This window comes from Notothenia rossii (genome assembly GCF_949606895.1).
Source record: "Notothenia rossii genome assembly, chromosome: 2".
Lineage (NCBI taxonomy): Eukaryota > Metazoa > Chordata > Actinopteri > Perciformes > Nototheniidae > Notothenia > Notothenia rossii.
The window spans coordinates 21395342-21413234 of record NC_136904.1 but is presented as its reverse complement, the minus strand read 5'-3'; the positions used below and the strand labels follow the sequence as shown (position 1 = coordinate 21413234).

The window sequence follows — 17893 nt, the reverse complement described above, 5'->3', positions numbered from 1 at the left end:
TTGGTGGACCTTCACATTTTTGCATTTAATTGTACAATGTATGTTGATTTGATTGATGTTAATTACCTGACAACCCCTAACGCCACCCCTCACACTCTCAAAAAAAGTGGCATTAATGGAAACTATGGTAACTGTTGCTCCATCAGAAAAATAATGTACATTTCTAAAAGTGCAAGATTGTTTACTATTGAACTTTTAATGTCTTAAAATTGTTAAAATTCAAATCACCTATTGTTGCTTTGCTGCTAAATATCATAATTATACTACAGTAATAATGTATTCTACCAGAATCGTGCTGTGTATGTTAAATATCATACTCTTTCTGATGGGACTCCTATAGAGATTATTTCTATAATACGATTTATTTAAACAAACTTGTTTAGTCATAGTCATCCTTTTTTAATTGAACTGCTTATATTCATCATACTACTCCAAAGTCCCCTCGTTGAAGCCAACATTCCACATGTTATTGGCCGAGGAATTACTAGAAAAACACAGTGTAAGGGTCGGTTTGCACATTTCTGTTTTACATTAGATCAGAGTCTTTAATCATTGTTGTCGCCCAGCATGGCCACTTTAAGACTGAACTGTACTGTTGGATTTCAAGTATCAGATATGCAGCATCTCTAGCCCATTATCACCTACACATCTATCAATACCACAGCCTTCCATACGAGGGCAGCGAAACACGGTTTACTTAATTTTAAATGAGATCTTTTCCTGAATTCTGAAAGTTTATTTGACATGACATCTGATAGAAATCCAGGATGTTTGCTGTCACACATCTGTTAATCAATTCATCTATTTCTTGCTAGGGCTGTTTTCTTTCATTTGGATGAAGAATACAGTAACATCTATTTAGTTTCTTATAATTTGATATTTGAGGATTTGTTTTAAAATAACAATAGGCTTTGAAAGATAATACAGCCAACTCTTCCAGGATCATTGTAGGCATAGGCTCATTAAAGACAGTAAAAACTCCATAATGCTTTCTGACTGCAACCCTCAGGAGAATATAGACATAATTGAATCAGACCTAGCTGCAGGCGTATACTGACGGTGAGAAAGGACCACTGCAAGAACCAGAAGAAGAGCGGCATAGCTCCGTCCTGTCGGCGTGGTCCGGCTGGATTCGTTTTGCAGGCTGGCTGTTAGGGAATACTTAAAACTGGCGCAGAGCCTACACAAGAATGTGCCGTTTTCAGAGGGGCGGAGACAAGCTTGCCTTGCATCCATAGTGAGGAAAGCAGCGTAAAGGCAGCCTCACTGTAGGCTGCTGCAGGGACTTGCATAAGTTTACAATAGGGAACACAAAGCTTCTCTCTCGGTTCTTCCCGGCCATAATAGGCGGATGTTTTTCGGTCCCTCAGACGAGTCACACAGCCCGGTAGGCATTTGTGTCCCGATGCAATGCTGCTGAACTAACCAGAATCGTCCACGCTGGAGTGACACTGGGACTCGAACAAGTGACCCGCCTAACATAGTTAGAAGTGCGGCTATTTTGGAGAGACGCAACATTGTACCCAGGAGGAATCGGCGCATGGTCACATCCACGGACCCCAGCCTTATATTTCTGCGCGTGATATTGCCGAGCACCCTCCGCGGCTGCTTCCCCGTGGGGTGGCTCTGAAAAGTGGACAGTCTGGTTTGTTTTCTCCATCCACTTCGAACCTGCATGGAACAAAGTGTGCTTTCTGAAACATAACCTGCGATCTTGAGGTGGATCCAGGCGGTTTGTCAGCGTGGGGTTTTATGTGCTAACATTGCCTGTCGAGATTCAAGCTCCTTCCGACCTGTATCATGAGGACCACCGAGGATGCAGAGGGCTTTGACGGCGAGGCCTCCAACACCTCCATGATCTCCGGGGCCAGCAGCCCGTATCAGCCCACCACCGAGCCCGTCCTCTCTAGGAACGTTCTGGGGGGGATAAGGTGCGACATGGAGTACCTGAAGTCATACTTTGGGATTTTAAAGGTGGTTGAAGTGGTAAGTGTGAGAACAACGCTACATTACTGTAACATTCAAAGATGTACAGCCCCACTGAAGTTAGTAACACAAACTATAACGCACCATTGTTGGAGAACAATCAACTGAGCAGCCACTAACATATGGCCAACTTAACACCTTCAGGGAAAGTACTGTTTTCCTCAAAGCAATGTATTTAATGCAGTATGTTTTATCACTCATACTTACAGTTTACCTGAAATAGTAAACTCAAAATTGTAATTCAACTCAAAGTTGCTCCACAGGTCTTGGTTTGTTTAACCTGTATCACATCACTTATAGTGGACAGTCAGGTTTCATGCTAACAGTATGACGACCCCATTACACTTAAATATATGAGTTTGAATTATCTACGGATTACCTTTCTCAATTTAGTAACGCTTTGCACACCTTGCTAAACGTTGTTTGTTTCCAGTAGACTCTTATTCTGAAGGATGCTCATGGGCTTCAACAACATGTTTACAGTATTTCAATGGTTCCCCCCACAGTGCCTTACTAGTGATTTCATAGTGTCTGTCTCGTGACTTTCTGTCTATTGTGACAGAATTGTGTTTATTAGGGACTTGGCAACCTTTGGTTTGAATTTAAATCACTTCTTTATTCGAATGCATTGCTGCTATTCCAATGTTGCAAAGTCCTAATGTGTTTAACCATTGCTTTCCCACTCAACAATGCCCCAGTGATAGTATTTGATTGTGTCCTGATATGAATTGCTCTTAGAAAAACGGTTATCATCATTTCTGTTGGTATGTATTGGTAAAAAATAACCTATTGCCAGCGTTATATTAAACCAATACACCTAAACCAGATGTCTGAACTGGGCCAAAGGCAGCAACAAAGCAAAAATGATGGCTCCCACATCTCTGACAATTCACCAGAGGAGGAAATATCTATCGAGCCAGAGCCATTTCTCTTCTTCTGGTGCCAAAAAACGCAGACAGGCCTGCACACTCATGCACATGATGTGGGTCCACAACAGGAAAAGCCATGGAGTTGAGGAAACTAGCAATTACCTCTAACAATGTTTGTGGATAGCACAAGCAAACTAGAAGTCCAAACTGTTGGAAGATTAGCTGCAGAGTTATGGCTTCTCTGCTTCACTTTTGAAAATGAAAAAATGATTTTCCGCTTGTGGTCTCCGACTGGTCCTACAGCAGAGCAATCAGCTTGTTGCACACACACCTGTGATGTTTACCTCTGTGTACGTGGGAGGCGAGGATAGGAAGCCATCTGTCATCAGTGTAGGAGTTTGGAGCATGGAGAACTAGAGGATTCATATTCACAGTATTTTACCAGAGATTGATAAAATACTGTCTTTGACTTGGCTCTCCAAGAATACATTAATATCATTCCTTTTGTTGCAGAGGCTAACTAACTACAGATGAAAACATTTAGTAAATAAGTATAATTCTTAGAATACATGTGCACACGTGTGCTGATGCCTGCTGTACATGAACATGATGATTTATATCCAAGCATTCACGATTTGTCTAATGCAACATCAGAGATCTATGACCCCAAAGGTATAGGGCTGGCTATATTTAAATGTTCTATTACTTTTATTAATTTAATACCTGCATTTCAAGACTGATACATCGCAAAACATTAAAAAAATGTTTTCTTCCAACCCTTTTTCATTTAACAAAATAAGTAAGTAAATAACTATTTATCTGATGTTATAGTACTTGCCATAATGTGACAATAGGTTCACTAACAGACTTCCCATTGAGCCTTTCCTTCATGTGGATAATATAAAGATTGAAATCTGCTCACAATATTGCAAAAGCACTAACGCCATGTTGAAAGTAGATGCTACACTATAACACAAAAAGTTGAGTTATATTGTATTTGCAGTAACATAGAAAAGCCTTGGTACATCTAAGTTATATACAAGTGTAACACATTATCTTAGTTCTCATTACTAATCTACTGTTTGTACTTTCTTTGTACTTGAACAGTTTGTTCAGGGCTGATACTGTATTTCCAGAAAAAGCTAGTCATATTATGTCCTTCACCGACAAGGACAGTACAATTTGAAAGTCATCCAAGTTTACGTTCAGTACCTTAGGAGAGGCCTACAAATTGGCTTGCTGACAAACTGGAATAGCTTAATTAGCATTTATTTGTATCGTTCTGTCCTCTAAAAGTGTAGCTTTGTGCTAGCTAAGGCTACACGATAATGTTGATGACAATGCAAGGCTAACTGCATTTGATGGTCTTTACATGTCTGATGTAGGACAGTTTATGCTCTATCTGGAAACACTGCAAAGGAGGTTTTGTGTCTGTTATTCAGATCATTGTGTAAACGGAAAGTTACTCCTTGGCTGAAAAAGCAGTAGTTGTGTGTTTTTAATAGATGATCCCAACAGAAATAAGTTACCTGGTGATTAGCATCAATGCACACACATTGCAAATATGGAGTGATAGGAAATCCTGTTGTATGAAATATGTGTTATATATGTAAAGCTCACACAAATGTTAGTGGGCCCCTTAAACACCCCTTTGGCAATATGCACTTACTTATGAGTTTGGCACGCAAAAGAGTATTATATTACCTTACACCTAGCCTTGTTGCACTAAGGAAGACCTTTGCACTGACCCGTGTTTACTGAGAAATTCAGTATCCCTATGAGCAGTCCAAGGTGCTTAGTGCTAATAGAGCTGTGTAGTTGCTTCTCTCCAGAGCACTAAAATGCATTTGCACATGCTTTTATAGAGCCAGTCATTCCTTGGATGAATGGACAGGCAGGCTGCTGCTGCTGCTGCTGCTGCTGCTGCTGCTGCTGCTGCTGCTGACCCCGTCCTGGTCAGAAATAACCCCCTGTAGGATGTAACCTGAGCAAGGTGTGTCAGTCCTGCCAACAGGTTTGGCAATGTCTCCCTGCTGTGACGGGGTCGACCAACTGATATTCAGCTCCTGCTCCTCTACACTAACTGGAACCTGATACCTTGTAGGCCTGACAGTACACCAGTCAAACTTTCTTTGTTTCTCAACAAGCCCCATGCCCTCAGGATGAATAACAGTTCACTCATGATGGTATTCAAACCCACATTTTCCTATTCTAGCAAGTTGTAGAACAATAGTATGCTAAGGTGGTTTTTTTCTGGATCTGTGGATGTTGTGTAATGAAGTTACCAGATGCTCCGAAATGTCATTGAGCACTTCCTGCTCTGAGAGAGAGAGGGACGCCATATGCTACTTTCTCTTCTGTTTGAAACATTACTTAACATACGTTCCTTATCCTCTGGGGTGAAATATAACCTGCATTCAGGCCTCATTTTCCATCACATACACTGTGTGCTGCTGCTGGTATATTCTACATTTATTGTAATTGTGTGTGCATGAGGTCCAATAGACTTGGAGTGCACCATATGCTTTTGCATATTCTTCGCAGCGACGCCTCTTTTACTCACCCTTTAGATTTCTGCCCAGAACAGATGGCGTGTAGGAAGGGGATCTGAGTTCAAGAGGCCCTCTAATGCAACTAATAATGTGCATAATCCTTAAGATAAGGATTTGTGTACATGTGGGAGAAAGAAGAGAAAGAGGGTTGGTGTGCTGTTCATTGTGCACTTATCCATGTGCAATAAACAGGTTGTGTAGAATGTTGACATAAAATCATTACCTACAGGATTATCCGGTGTGGTGCTTTGCCATCCCCTGCCTCCCCCCCAGGCTGCCTGACACCTGCTGCACAGGGACTTGGGGAAAGCAATCGGCTTTCTTCAACAGACATGACCTCACCCCCTCAACCCATGCAGCCCTCCTCTCCTGTTTGGGCGTAACCTTTTTGGATGTATTACTATCTAACTACACGATCTAATGACACTAGAGCAGCTGCACAAAATAAAGCTTTTGTCTAAATGGTGGCCCGCCCAGTGGATTTGCTGTCTCTTGTCTTTAGTGTATTTCTGGTAATGTTAGTGCAGGACATGTCGTGTACATGTATTACTATCTTTGGATCTTTAGGTTTCTCTGTGACAGAGCCAGATATTTGAAAGAATGGACGAAGAGTCTGTCACAAACAGGAGAGTCCTCCACTGACAGGTCACCAGTAGCAGTCAGCACACAACAGTTTGTCTGTCAGAAACAGTACACTCTGCTCATGGATAAATAGTGCTGTCTATTGAGCTGCTGAGAGCTCAGGGAGGGGAAGAGGGTGTTTCTGCTAATGAGACTGTTTGGGTTTGTGCTCAAATAAATGTATTCTGTGAAGCAATGAGATGCAACTAGCTGTGGGGATTCAGACAAATCTATATTGGGTTTCACAAACCATCTCATTGTTTGGATTTTAAGTCAGGATTTCAACTTTTCATAGATACACTTTATGACGTATGACCAGTCTCTAAATACAAGGCACAGATCTAAGCAGTGTGACAGCTCTCATATCATTTCCATGTCAAAAGCAGCTCAGAACAAAGCTTTGCATGGAGAGTATATGGACCAATGCTGTGTGTGCTTGTCTGTGTATGTTTGTTTGAATCACTACTATTGTGAAGCCATTTTTGTTCAGATGAAAAACATTTCTAAGGCTTTAAAGATTATTTTTAGACTGGGCTTATGTTGGAGCCATCTATTTATGTATGCATTTTTACAATGCATATAGTTATGTCCTGTATGAACTTGGTTTTTGGAGTAATGTGTTCCGTTGATACATTTATTTGAAATACTTGGTGCATGGCATAGTTTTTATCCTAGTGCTGATGCTTCCCAATTCTCAGTTATTCCTCCTTCCTTTCTGTGTCATCTGACATGTTGCTTTTATACATTACTGTTGCTCTCCCCTATTCCCATGTCTGTTACCTCCCACATATAGCAGCCATGTGACCATCTCTCTCAAGTCTTTTTTCTCTCACTGCCCCCTGAAATTCTTGAAATAACCTGATGGCATCCCTAAACCCATACCTGCATAATTCCCTTGACTTTGTGTGCCTGATGAAACGTAGGAAGTGTATTTCAAAGAGGTTGGAACTCTGATTTATAGATGTGCGGGTCTTGAAGATTTGTAAATGGAGCTTAACCAAGTGCAAAGCTGCCTGGAGTAATAGCCTTCGCATAATATAAAAGTCCCTCACTTCAGCCAGGGGTTCTTATTCATTTTAGCATAATATACGTAAAAATGAAAACAAGCCACAATTGTATTATTATATATTCTATGGAAAAAAGTAATATAACCAAGATTGAAACCCTGCAACCTTGAATATGTCAAGTCATCAAAGCAACCTGGAGCATACAGACTTAAGTGTCAGGCTGATAGAGAAGAAGCAGTGAATGTTGAAGACTGTAAATGAATGAAATGACTACAGCAGTTTATTGAAAACATTAGCCTGGCTTAACAGGAACTGTAACACATACCTGTCAGGTTTTTCCGTCTGTCTTTAGAGAAAGTGTGTTTCTACCAAATGATTGATGAACCTCCTCAATCTTTTGCTTTTTAGACTGTTACCAGCATTTCGTTTTTTGTATGCGGCAGTTTAAATCAGACATTACTGTAAGACTTGCTTTGCATGAAATTACTCTAACGCTAAAGGAAAGATAAACACAGATAAGACAAAAGACCAAGCAGATCTGGTCTAAACTGGTTTGAATTCAGCAGCGTCAGGTCAGTGATTAGTCTCATTGAGTTTCTCCTGGTTCTGTTATGTCTCTGGTTTTTAGACCGCTCCAAGCCAATCTGTAATCTGTGTGTGGTTTTCTTCGGGGTCTGGATGGCAAGAGGATCACCTAAATAGCAGAATTCTTCCCATACTGTGGTTTGTTGATGGATATTGGCCGGAGGGAGGCATCTTCGCAGGCTGCCAGGACTGGGACTCTTGAGATGGGCTTATGGCCTCCGGTCTATTCATAGGACAATCACTTCATCATCTGGAAACCTTGGAATTTCAGCACAAATAGACTCGTAAAGTCAAAGAAAAATGGTTTGACCTACATGCTGAGGAGCACTTTTACCAAGAAGCATTTACTTGGTGACATTTTCATTATGCATTGAAGAAAATATAACATATGACAAGGATGACTTAGCCCTGACGAAGATATATCCAGATACCATTAATACAAATCGATGCAAAAGGTTTGACTGATAACAGGCATTAGGAGAGACGGACATTTAAAAAACACAAACAGAATACTTAACATGCCCTTCTACTTTTCTTCTTCACCTCAGGTCCTATCACTGATTGGATTCATCTGCATAGAGACTATCATGATGTGTTCTCCCTGCGGGGGGGTCTACTTCTTCGAGTTTGTCAGCTGCAGTTGCTTCGTGGTGACCGGAGTCCTCCTCCTCATCTTCTGCCTCAACCTGCACACCAAGGTGCCCCACGTCAACTGGAGCCTCACGGTAGGTACACACAGACGTGATGTGTGATAGGACCAGACTATATGACTCAGTTTAGAATAAAATGTACTTAAAACCCCTTGTATGAGACAAAATGTCAGCCCTCTATGCCACATTGGTTTTGAACATGTGCAATATTAAACTAAGAACCTAGTATCTGTTTCCGACCAAATCTAAAAAAGCTTTAATTGGACTGCTTGAGTCTTGCGTTACCTATCGGACGCAGCACAAGCTGGTTGTACCAGTAAATTGTGAAGCTTATTAGAGTATAAAACTGGTTGGGTGTGTTTCAGTGTTACCACCAGGATGTTGCATTGTCAGCTGTAAGCAAATGTGGTGGTGGGTGTTCTCCAGCAGATACTGGTTGCCTTTCAGTATTTGCCTGCATACACACGTTGGTGTTTTCTGAGCGGAAGCCAAGTATCCTTTGCAGAAGAGAGTGGAAAAAGTGATTTTCCAGAGGCCACACAGCGTAGATTATTGTAGTATGTACGCTGTGGATGTTAAGCCAGATGTCCAAATCCAACCATAGCTATCAGATTTCTTTATGGCATCCGTGGTACAGTATTCCACCTCATACATAAAGAGAAGGAGTTTCTTTGGATTCTACTTTTGGCAGAAAGACATCAAATGAAAGCTTTTCACAGTCTCGGAGTGGGAGTCCATATAATCAAAAATCCTACTGTTCGTACTTTTTCTTAGACATTTTAGTAATTTTCTGCTGAGGCATTTCTCAGGTTGCCTCTGATCTTCTAATGATTTTCCTCTCATGTGATGAGCAATCTAGAAATATGTAATTAACACATATTATTTGTAGGCACAGGCATGTTGAGAAGAGAGTTTGATTATGCGTCGCCTTAAGACCCGGACACACCAATCTGACAACAAAGGACTGACACAGACGGACCCCGACTGTTGTGTCGCCTCGCGTCTCTGCGTTTTGGCCATGTGTCGCACTAAAACACACCGCAAAGACTTCAGCCGACGGCCAAGAAGCACGTACGAACTGCGCATGCGTGAGTGGCAATAACTCTCCTTACCAGCAGGCGGCGGTAGTGTGTATTCGTCATTCAAAAGAGGCAACAACCGGGCTGCGTGATAACCGAGAGAAGAAGAACAGACTGCGAGATATAAACAAACAACAAATTGAGTGTGCGTTCCATTTTCACTCTACAACGAGAAGCTCATGGGGCTTTCCCGAACCTGTGTCGAGAGCTGGAGTTCAATGAAATCTCAGATTTGCCTTCTTAATAGTTTGTTTGGGTCCCTCACTTCCGTTTCGCTTCTCACGCACTGATTCGTTAGCTGAACAGCCAATCAGAGTGATTTATTTTGCTAACTGCCTTTGGCCTGAATCGGCGGGTTTTCGGCCGAAAAGGCGTCAGCACGGCTGAAAAGACCCGACGGTGTGCGACACACCAATCGGAGTAAGGCGTGTCGACGCTCATCGTCGGCCTGACGCCCACCAACGCGATAATCGGCCGGGTGTGTCCTTGCCTTTAAGGCCGCTACACACCAACCTGAGACCAAAGAACGCGTACCGAAGGCGTCCCGACTTTTAACTCCGCTACGTCGCCTGCATCGTCTACACCGCCCGCCTACGAACACACCGCGAAGACTTCAGTCGACGACTGGCAATAACTGTCCTTACCAGCAGGCAGCGGTAGTGTGTATTCGTCATTCAAAAGAGGCAACAGCCAATCAGAGTGATTTCTTTGGCCGGTTCAACATGTTGAATCGGCCGCGGGAGGTGTAAAATGTGCCGTAAAGCAACGACGGTGCGGGACACACCATCCTGAGTAAGGCGCCACGAATGCCCGACGGCCTCTGACTCCCAAAATCGGGTAGGTGTGTCAGGGCCTAGACTCACAAAGGAAGTTGTTCTTCAAATAAATTAGAATCGTTGGCCGCGGTTTGGCTTATTGTTATTACTGGAATCATGCTGTATGCCCAAATATTTTGAGTCTTTTATATTTTGTTAAAACCGAATATTTGGATGACAACACATTCTGTGTTTACAGCACAAAAATCCCTCTGCTTTTCAGTTTTTGTGAGCTATTTCTAGCAGTCTGTGCCCTGACTCCTAACTGCTGTGTTGTTTACGAGCACAAGGTGCTCAGCTGCTCCACTCCACAGGTGTAGGTTGTGCACCACGCTGTTTATGTATATCTAGTTCAAAGCTGCTCCAATCACATCAGGCCCCTGGGAATGTCATCATGAATAAGCATGTCAGTGTTGACCAGCTGTTAACCCTTCTGCTGCCTTCCCCTGTTTCCAAACTCAACACTGTGGACTTAGTTTAGTTTAGTTAAACACTAAAGAAGACTCAAAATACATTCAATAGGGAAACAGATTAATTACAATGTAGGAACAAAAGAGGCTTACTCAGTCTTCCTCTATTCAAACAGGTAAAAAAGGCTTTGTAACTCGTGAAAAACTAAAACAAAGCACACTTAGTAAAAATAATATATGTAAAGACAAAAACATTGCAAGCATAAGCAAAAGTCAAAGAGAAGACAAACAGAGCATTCCTCCTCTGTGGAGTGAGTTGTTTTATAATGCAGTTAAATGTCTCAGAAGGAGGTTTTGATGGTAAAATGATGTGCTATGTGATTCCATCTCCTCCAATTCACCCTCTGATGACTTTGGCAGCTCAGAGGGGAAACCCGGTTCTGACCTCTTCTCCCGCCTCTCCAACACAGACATGAATGCTGTCCTGGGATCTGGTTGTAAAGCCACTGGGTGACTCTTCAGGGTTTAGTTTACGTGAATGAGCTCTACTTTGCACTACATGCTAGAAGCAGGCAGATACACCACGCAGTGAATTGTTTCCCTTATATTCACAGCCCTACATATTCTGGCAAGGCTGAGGGGTTTTGGGACAGAAATGGGGTGACCCTGAGGACAATAGTAGAATAGTTTTATTATTCAACTGTTTGAATACTCTGCAAATTGGCCCAATATATTCTGGTTGCTTTGTTGTGGGGACAGACAGTAAATCATCCCAGTTTGGTATGAATGGCTGGTCCTGTTACAACATTATACACCAGGAATGTAATAAAAAGCTGCTGTCTGTATCATATCACAAAATGTATGTGTAGGCAATTGGTTGGATGGCATTCAGATCTCTTCATTGTTTTCTACTACCATATATACTTTTCATCCTTATGTGTTTAGCTTTTGACATTTTATACAAAAAAATCCAAATGTTTGTGCTTGAAAAAAAACACATTTGTACATGACATGTTATTGGAGCCCTATCTATTATTGATCCTAAAATCTGCAGTTTGTTTTAATAGCCTTTTTGTTAACATTTGGAAAATCGCCATCATAAAACGTCCATAGTTTATCGCCTGGAATACTTACTGAAGTAATAATCTGCTGGATGTAAGGCTGAGCCAAGATCAGAAGCATTATTGTGAGCCATATGTTTTGTGTGATTTCTAAACTGATTTATGGGTGTATTATATTTGTTTATATTCAACCAATGTATTAGTCATTTAAATCATTACTACACACATATAACAGTACCAAAACATCCCTTTAGTTCTGCTTAATGCTTAGGATTCCTGATGGGTTCCAACATATGTTACCTTGTGAATTTAAAGCCTGTATCTGCAGTATGCATGTGTATTTTAATCCAGCTTTGTTACTCTTTGTTATTCTGCCGGTTATGATCTACACCCCCCTGCTGAATTTGTGCTCATAGCTGAGATTTGTGGTTATTATTAGCCGTAGTCATTAATCTATCGTCAGTTCAGACCGGAGAGCACTTTGCTCATGTTGTATTTACTTTACCTAAAAGCTGAATCCAATCAAAGCTTTCTGGGTTTTGACATCTGAACTTTGCCACCCAGGCAGACAAAAGACATGAAATACTTCCCTGATATCTTTATTTGTCTTTCAAAAAGAATCAGTCGGGCGTGGATGAGAAAGCCTGAGAGACAATTTATTTTTGCATGAAGCTTTCAGGCCCTGCGGGACTTGATGCAACTGCCAGAGGAATAGATTTCATAATTAATGCTCTGCTCGTCCTCTAGGGTTCCCATGGTTCCGGTCCAATGAATATTCCCAGCTTCTATCTTGAGAGCAAAACATGAACATGGACGCACGTATAGGAATATTGAACGTATATATATATACAGTATAGCATAGAAGCACCCCTTCTTCTGTAGAAACCTGATATAGTGGAAAATCCAATTATCACTGGTTTTTGATCCATGTCGTTTCTGTAGGGGATCTCCTTAAAGGTAACTATCAAAAAGACTATATTTGTGATACAGATCTATGTTTAACAAACCTACAAAAAAGGTTTTTATGTTTTATGTCGCGAAAAGATTAATTGGATGTGCGCATGCCCTCTTGTTTTAAAATAAGCAACGTTTTGTTTGTTTTTTTACAGTTTTTAGGTTCAATATAACATAATTAGCTATGGTTCACTGAGGATATTAAGTAAGTGCCTCCTACAAACATGTCACACCTCTCCTTGTTAGTATAGTGGACCGGTTCTCCTCTTGTCACGCAACATTTATTTTGGAGCCAGCTCTAGCTCAGTCCAAAGGGGCTTGGGAAAAACTTCAAATGCAACTAATATTTTAAAGCATACTAGTTGGTGCAATGCTTTGAATCTTAACAGATGATTGTAAAACAATGACCGGGGCCAATAGTAAGCCTGAGAGCCAGTGGTTTGGTCCAGTCTGTGCTTGTGTTATTTAAGGTTTTACGGAGTGCCGGTTTGGTTGAATTGTGGAATTTGGGAATTGAGTGAAGCGGAGAGGCTGAGGGTCAACTGAAGGGACTGAACTGACTGCCTATTGGGAACAAACTGGACAGTTGAACGTGAGCCGTATTTCCTGTTTAAACAGTTGGGAGAGATAGATAGGAGTGTTTGTTAGTATTGTCGTCAATGTTTGTAGTAGTGTGTGCATGTGACTGTGTGCGCGTGTGTGTATGGAGGGTGGAGTTTTTTAATTGTGAGGTTATAGTATAACACTGGTGTACATTGACTGTTCCAGTTAGCATGAGATTTTATGATTTCCATCTTAATGTGTTACTGATTAAACCACACATAGCTGCAATGGGTTCTGCCCTGCTGAGTTGTCTGTCTGTGTATCTGTGTCAGTGTGTGTGTCTGTGGCCATTGTAAGGGTGCTGTGTGTCCTATGAGACACCACGTCTGCCATAATCACAATCATGCATCTGATCACGAGGGCCGAGCCCCAGTCAGGCTCATTATTAACCCCTCCCTAACAGCCTGTCCTGCAGTGCAAACATCAAAGGGAAGTGTCTCTTTCATTCTCCTTCCCTTGTGTAAAAGGTGGGGGATGGAGCCAGTTACATGTGTGTTGTGTTTAGTAATATGAGGTGCTAGGTGACTTTTAAGTATACATGTATGCTGTTGGCTTCTTTGCCCTCCTGCAGTTTAAGACTTTTAGTGAAGCAGCAGTCTGGATATTTATAAGAGTGTGAGCAAACAGTTTGTTCAACATGTTAAAACATCATCCAGGATGTCCTACCTGTCCGACTTGTTCTTAAAATGTATAATTGGTTATAACCAAACGCCCTCATATATTGAAAAGAGAAATTCTAAAATGATGCGTTGGTATCAGCATTGATAGAGCTCTATTGTATTTATTTACTGAATGAATTGTGTAATACTTTTCAAATAGCACTTTGATTTGCTTCGGAGTAAAAAACATTTGAAAATGTAAAAGGGAGGCTTTTATAACATTGTCACTGAGTGCTATAGATGCATTACATTAAAGTGTAATGCTACACCTGCTGTATGAATTCCCTTTTTGTAAATTTCTGAATTGACATATGATATATACTTTATGTGGAGCTGAGCATTGAACATCAACCCTTTTCAGCATTGACCAAATGTATTTAGTAGTGAAAACTGGCATCATAAATGACTCTGCATCAGCAGCTACCCTTAAGAAACCCTTTGAGCTTCATCCTGTAAAAAATACTTGTGATGCCCACTTGAAGTCTAATCTTATCGTGTATTTATCTGTGTGTCTTTCTGTAGGACCTGGTTAACACAGCGGCCAGCACCTTCTTCTTCTTCTTGTCCTCTCTCGTGTTGGCCTGCATCAACCACAACACTGGAGCTGAAATAGCAGCTGTGGTGAGTATTCACAACCCTCCTCTATTTCCACGTTATTCAGATACATGGAAAACATCTTTACAAACCTCCATCTTCAGTCATCTCGCTTCCTATCAAGGCAAATCTATACAGATTGATTTTAAAACTGTCAGCTTAGATTTGAGCAAACGTCTTATTTATTTCATTTAACTCATGGGTGTGTTAGCAGAGGAGACTGACCAGATTATTCAACCATCTGCTGCTGGGTAGCTCTGATCTGAGTCACATGCTATAGGTTTAGTGTGCAGCAAGCTGCCAAAATAAACCTGGATCAAGACAATCTCTGCTTTTGTATTATATATCATGAACTATATAATATGTAAGCTTTTAGGTCCGTACAATTTATCAAGTCTTCTTCAGTCTAATTAAAGAACCTGTGTGGCCATGCTAGCGGTTAGCCCTTTGCTTCCCATTTAATTCTGACATTGTTATTATACTTCCATTTTCCACTTGTATGCAGATCTTCGGCTTCCTGGTGACAGGTGTGTACGGAGTCAACTCCTTCCTGGCGGTACGGAGGTGGCGCCGGGGCAATGGGTGTCAGGGGGCGGCTCAGACCAGCGAGTACATGCGAGCGCGCACGGCGTCTCGTGGAGAAACGGAGGCCAGGCCCGAGCTTGCATGAAAGCAGGCAGAGAATCAGACAGACTAAAGGCAAGACACACTACCAGCACCAGACTGAGATGGAGTCTGCCTTCAGATCAGCATTTCATTCAAGTGTCCAGTGGAAGGGCATCTCCAGCTCACCACATGCTTTTGACTTCTCATCAAGTGTTCATTTCAAATCCACAGATGAGCTCTATGGTTTGGTTCATCAGGCCTCTGGGCTTCAGTGACACATACAGACTCTAAAGTAAAGAGCTCGAGTCAGAAGTGAAGGTATACTCTGTAGAACTTTTCATCCTCATGTTTTTCCAAGTCAGCATGAAGGATGACTCCAACGAAGAGCCAAAACTAAAAATGTCTGACTACACTCCAATGCGCACTAACTCCTGTTCTGGCGTAGGTGTTGACTTTTTAGAAGGTTTTGTGTTTCACTGTGAATGAAGTTAAAGAAGGTCAGCTTTTTGTACAGTTTGCTTATTTTGCGCCGATGTCTGTGAAGTCTGTGGTATTAAATGTAGCCGTGGATCCAGGACCTGCAGCATATAGTAACCTGCTCCACGACAGAGGCACCAGGACATTTACTGTTATCTCTCAGATACTGACTTCAGCCTTTGGTTATCAAGGCTGACATTAGATATTTGAATGTTATGATTACACATGCTGTGTGTGTTTCTCCTTTGTCGACACTAACTTTACAAATGCCTCTAACACCGGACCTCTAGCTGCTTTGAATATCTCTGCTGCCAACACGTAAACAGTAACAGTACAGGATCACTCTTAACTGCAATAAAGACAGCAGTGAAACAGATTCAATACACATTCATCCAATGGGATTGAAACAATAATGAAAAATATAAACTAAAAATCCTTCATTTCATCTTCCTTATCTCAGGTTGTGGTTACCATCAAAAATATATTCACACTAGCATTCCTAACATTTTAATTTCAAGGTCTGTGTTGGGTCAACATTGTGAGGCAGGATTAGGTTGTATCAGGTGATTATAAGGTAATTGGTATCTTGTGACTTTTGCACATATCTATGGCTTCAGGTTACACGTATGTTGATGGTACATCAGTAACAGTAATTGAGTTGGTGACCTGGTCAGGATCAAAGCCCCCAGCCTATAGACTGAATCTCAGGTATTGACAACCTCCTTCCATATTGAGTCTAAAAAAGGATTTGAAATTGAATCACAGGTTGCCTCGTTCTGATCTGCATTTCTTTATGCCATTAAAACCACAAGTTATGATATGACTGTCATAGAGAATACAATTTTAGTGAAACTTTAATGATTTTTTTAAATGGAAGAGTCAAGTGAAGGAGGCAAATACGGTACTTTTAGCATAATTGTAAAAGCTTTCACTCTGTGTTTGGTATAATAAATGTATCTACAGAATATTATCACACTTCTTATAATGAAAATATTTATAACTCCACAATGCAGTTGTCATGAAGCTCTATACACGCAGAGCCCAAAACATATTTGCTATTCCTTAAAGGTAGGGTATGTAAGTTTGAGAAACCGGCTCGAGATCGCTAGAATTTGAAAATACACGACCGGAGAAAATCTCCCACTTCCTTACAACACACACGAACGCGCACATGACCAATGAGGGCACGAGATAAGTTTGTGCACAGAAGGCTGACAGGCAGGTAGGCCATCCAGTTATTTTAGCCGGGCCGGCTAAAATGATTGGTCGTGCTCTTTACAGTACTACGGCTTCCACAGATGACATTTTTTAATGGATTTTTTTGTCAAAGCACTTAAGATATTCATTGCTATCGGGATGTTAAGATCATTCCATGGAATATAACAAAAAGTGTATCTCGAGCCGGTTTCTCAAACTTACATACCCTACCTTTAAATGCTTTTTCTGTTTGACCAGTTGACTAACAGGAGGATACATCTTGGACAATGAAATGCTTTTTAAAATGAAGAAAGAAATCAACCTAATTCTTGTTGCTTTAATATTACACTATAGTCCCACATGTGTTTGTTTTCTTTGTTGTTTGAGACCTATTTAAAGTCTTCTAAGTCTCTAGATTGACTCTATGGCTCCATCTCCTGGTGGACTTCTAAAATGCACTCCGTGTTGCTGTACAGCCTGATATCCTCACTGGTGTGTGTTCATAAGAAGAGGAGTAGATGTGTGTTTGACTGGGGGTAAACATTTGAAATATAAACTGTAAGACTTCTTAAACAGCTTAAAAGGTTCACACTATTCAGAGAGCTATTAGCCTTAAACGTGTTTTTAGTCAATTATATTATAAACAACAGCTTTTTTTGTCCTGAAGTACTTTTCTGAACAGACAATCATATGTGTTCACTTTGCATTCATGGATTTTTTTCTGAGTGATGTAAAAATATTTACATTTAGTAACACAATCACTATTCTATTTGATAATATAAATTGACCATTTTATCCATTAAAACTCAATATTGCAGCTCTATTTAGAACGCTATGCTGTATTAGGATTTTACATTTTTTTTATTTATGGGAAAGAGAAGAAATGCTTTCCACAGGTTTCCAGGTGCTTTAAACCGTGAATGGTCATTATGATTGTTAGAATGAAATTGGAGGTGAGGCGCTCTTTTGTTTCCTTTTAATCCTGTGTGCTTTGGTTTCAATATCGTCTGTCCTTTACAGCATGGAGCCCAACTTGTACTTGCTATTTGCAGTAGCTGTATTTTTGTATTTAAACATTCACAAAAGGCTTCACATCAGTTTACAGTGACAATTGACATAGTGATTTGGACATTATTGAAAATAGCTCACTTTTTCATTCCAACATGTT

General features: G+C 40.9%; 1 protein-coding gene across 1 annotated transcript; it reads left to right on the top strand.

The window, feature by feature from the left end:
• The first annotated feature begins 1074 nt into the window (after positions 1–1074).
• cmtm4 (CKLF-like MARVEL transmembrane domain containing 4) lies at positions 1075–17391 on the top strand. The gene is made up of 4 exons (XM_079666905.1): positions 1075–1986; positions 8169–8345; positions 14374–14472; positions 14951–17391. Exons 1-4 carry the CDS (start codon positions 1801–1803, stop codon positions 15113–15115), a joined length of 627 nt encoding a protein of 208 aa, XP_079523031.1. The 5' UTR covers positions 1075–1800; the 3' UTR covers positions 15116–17391.
• The last annotated feature ends 502 nt before the right edge of the window (positions 17392–17893 follow it).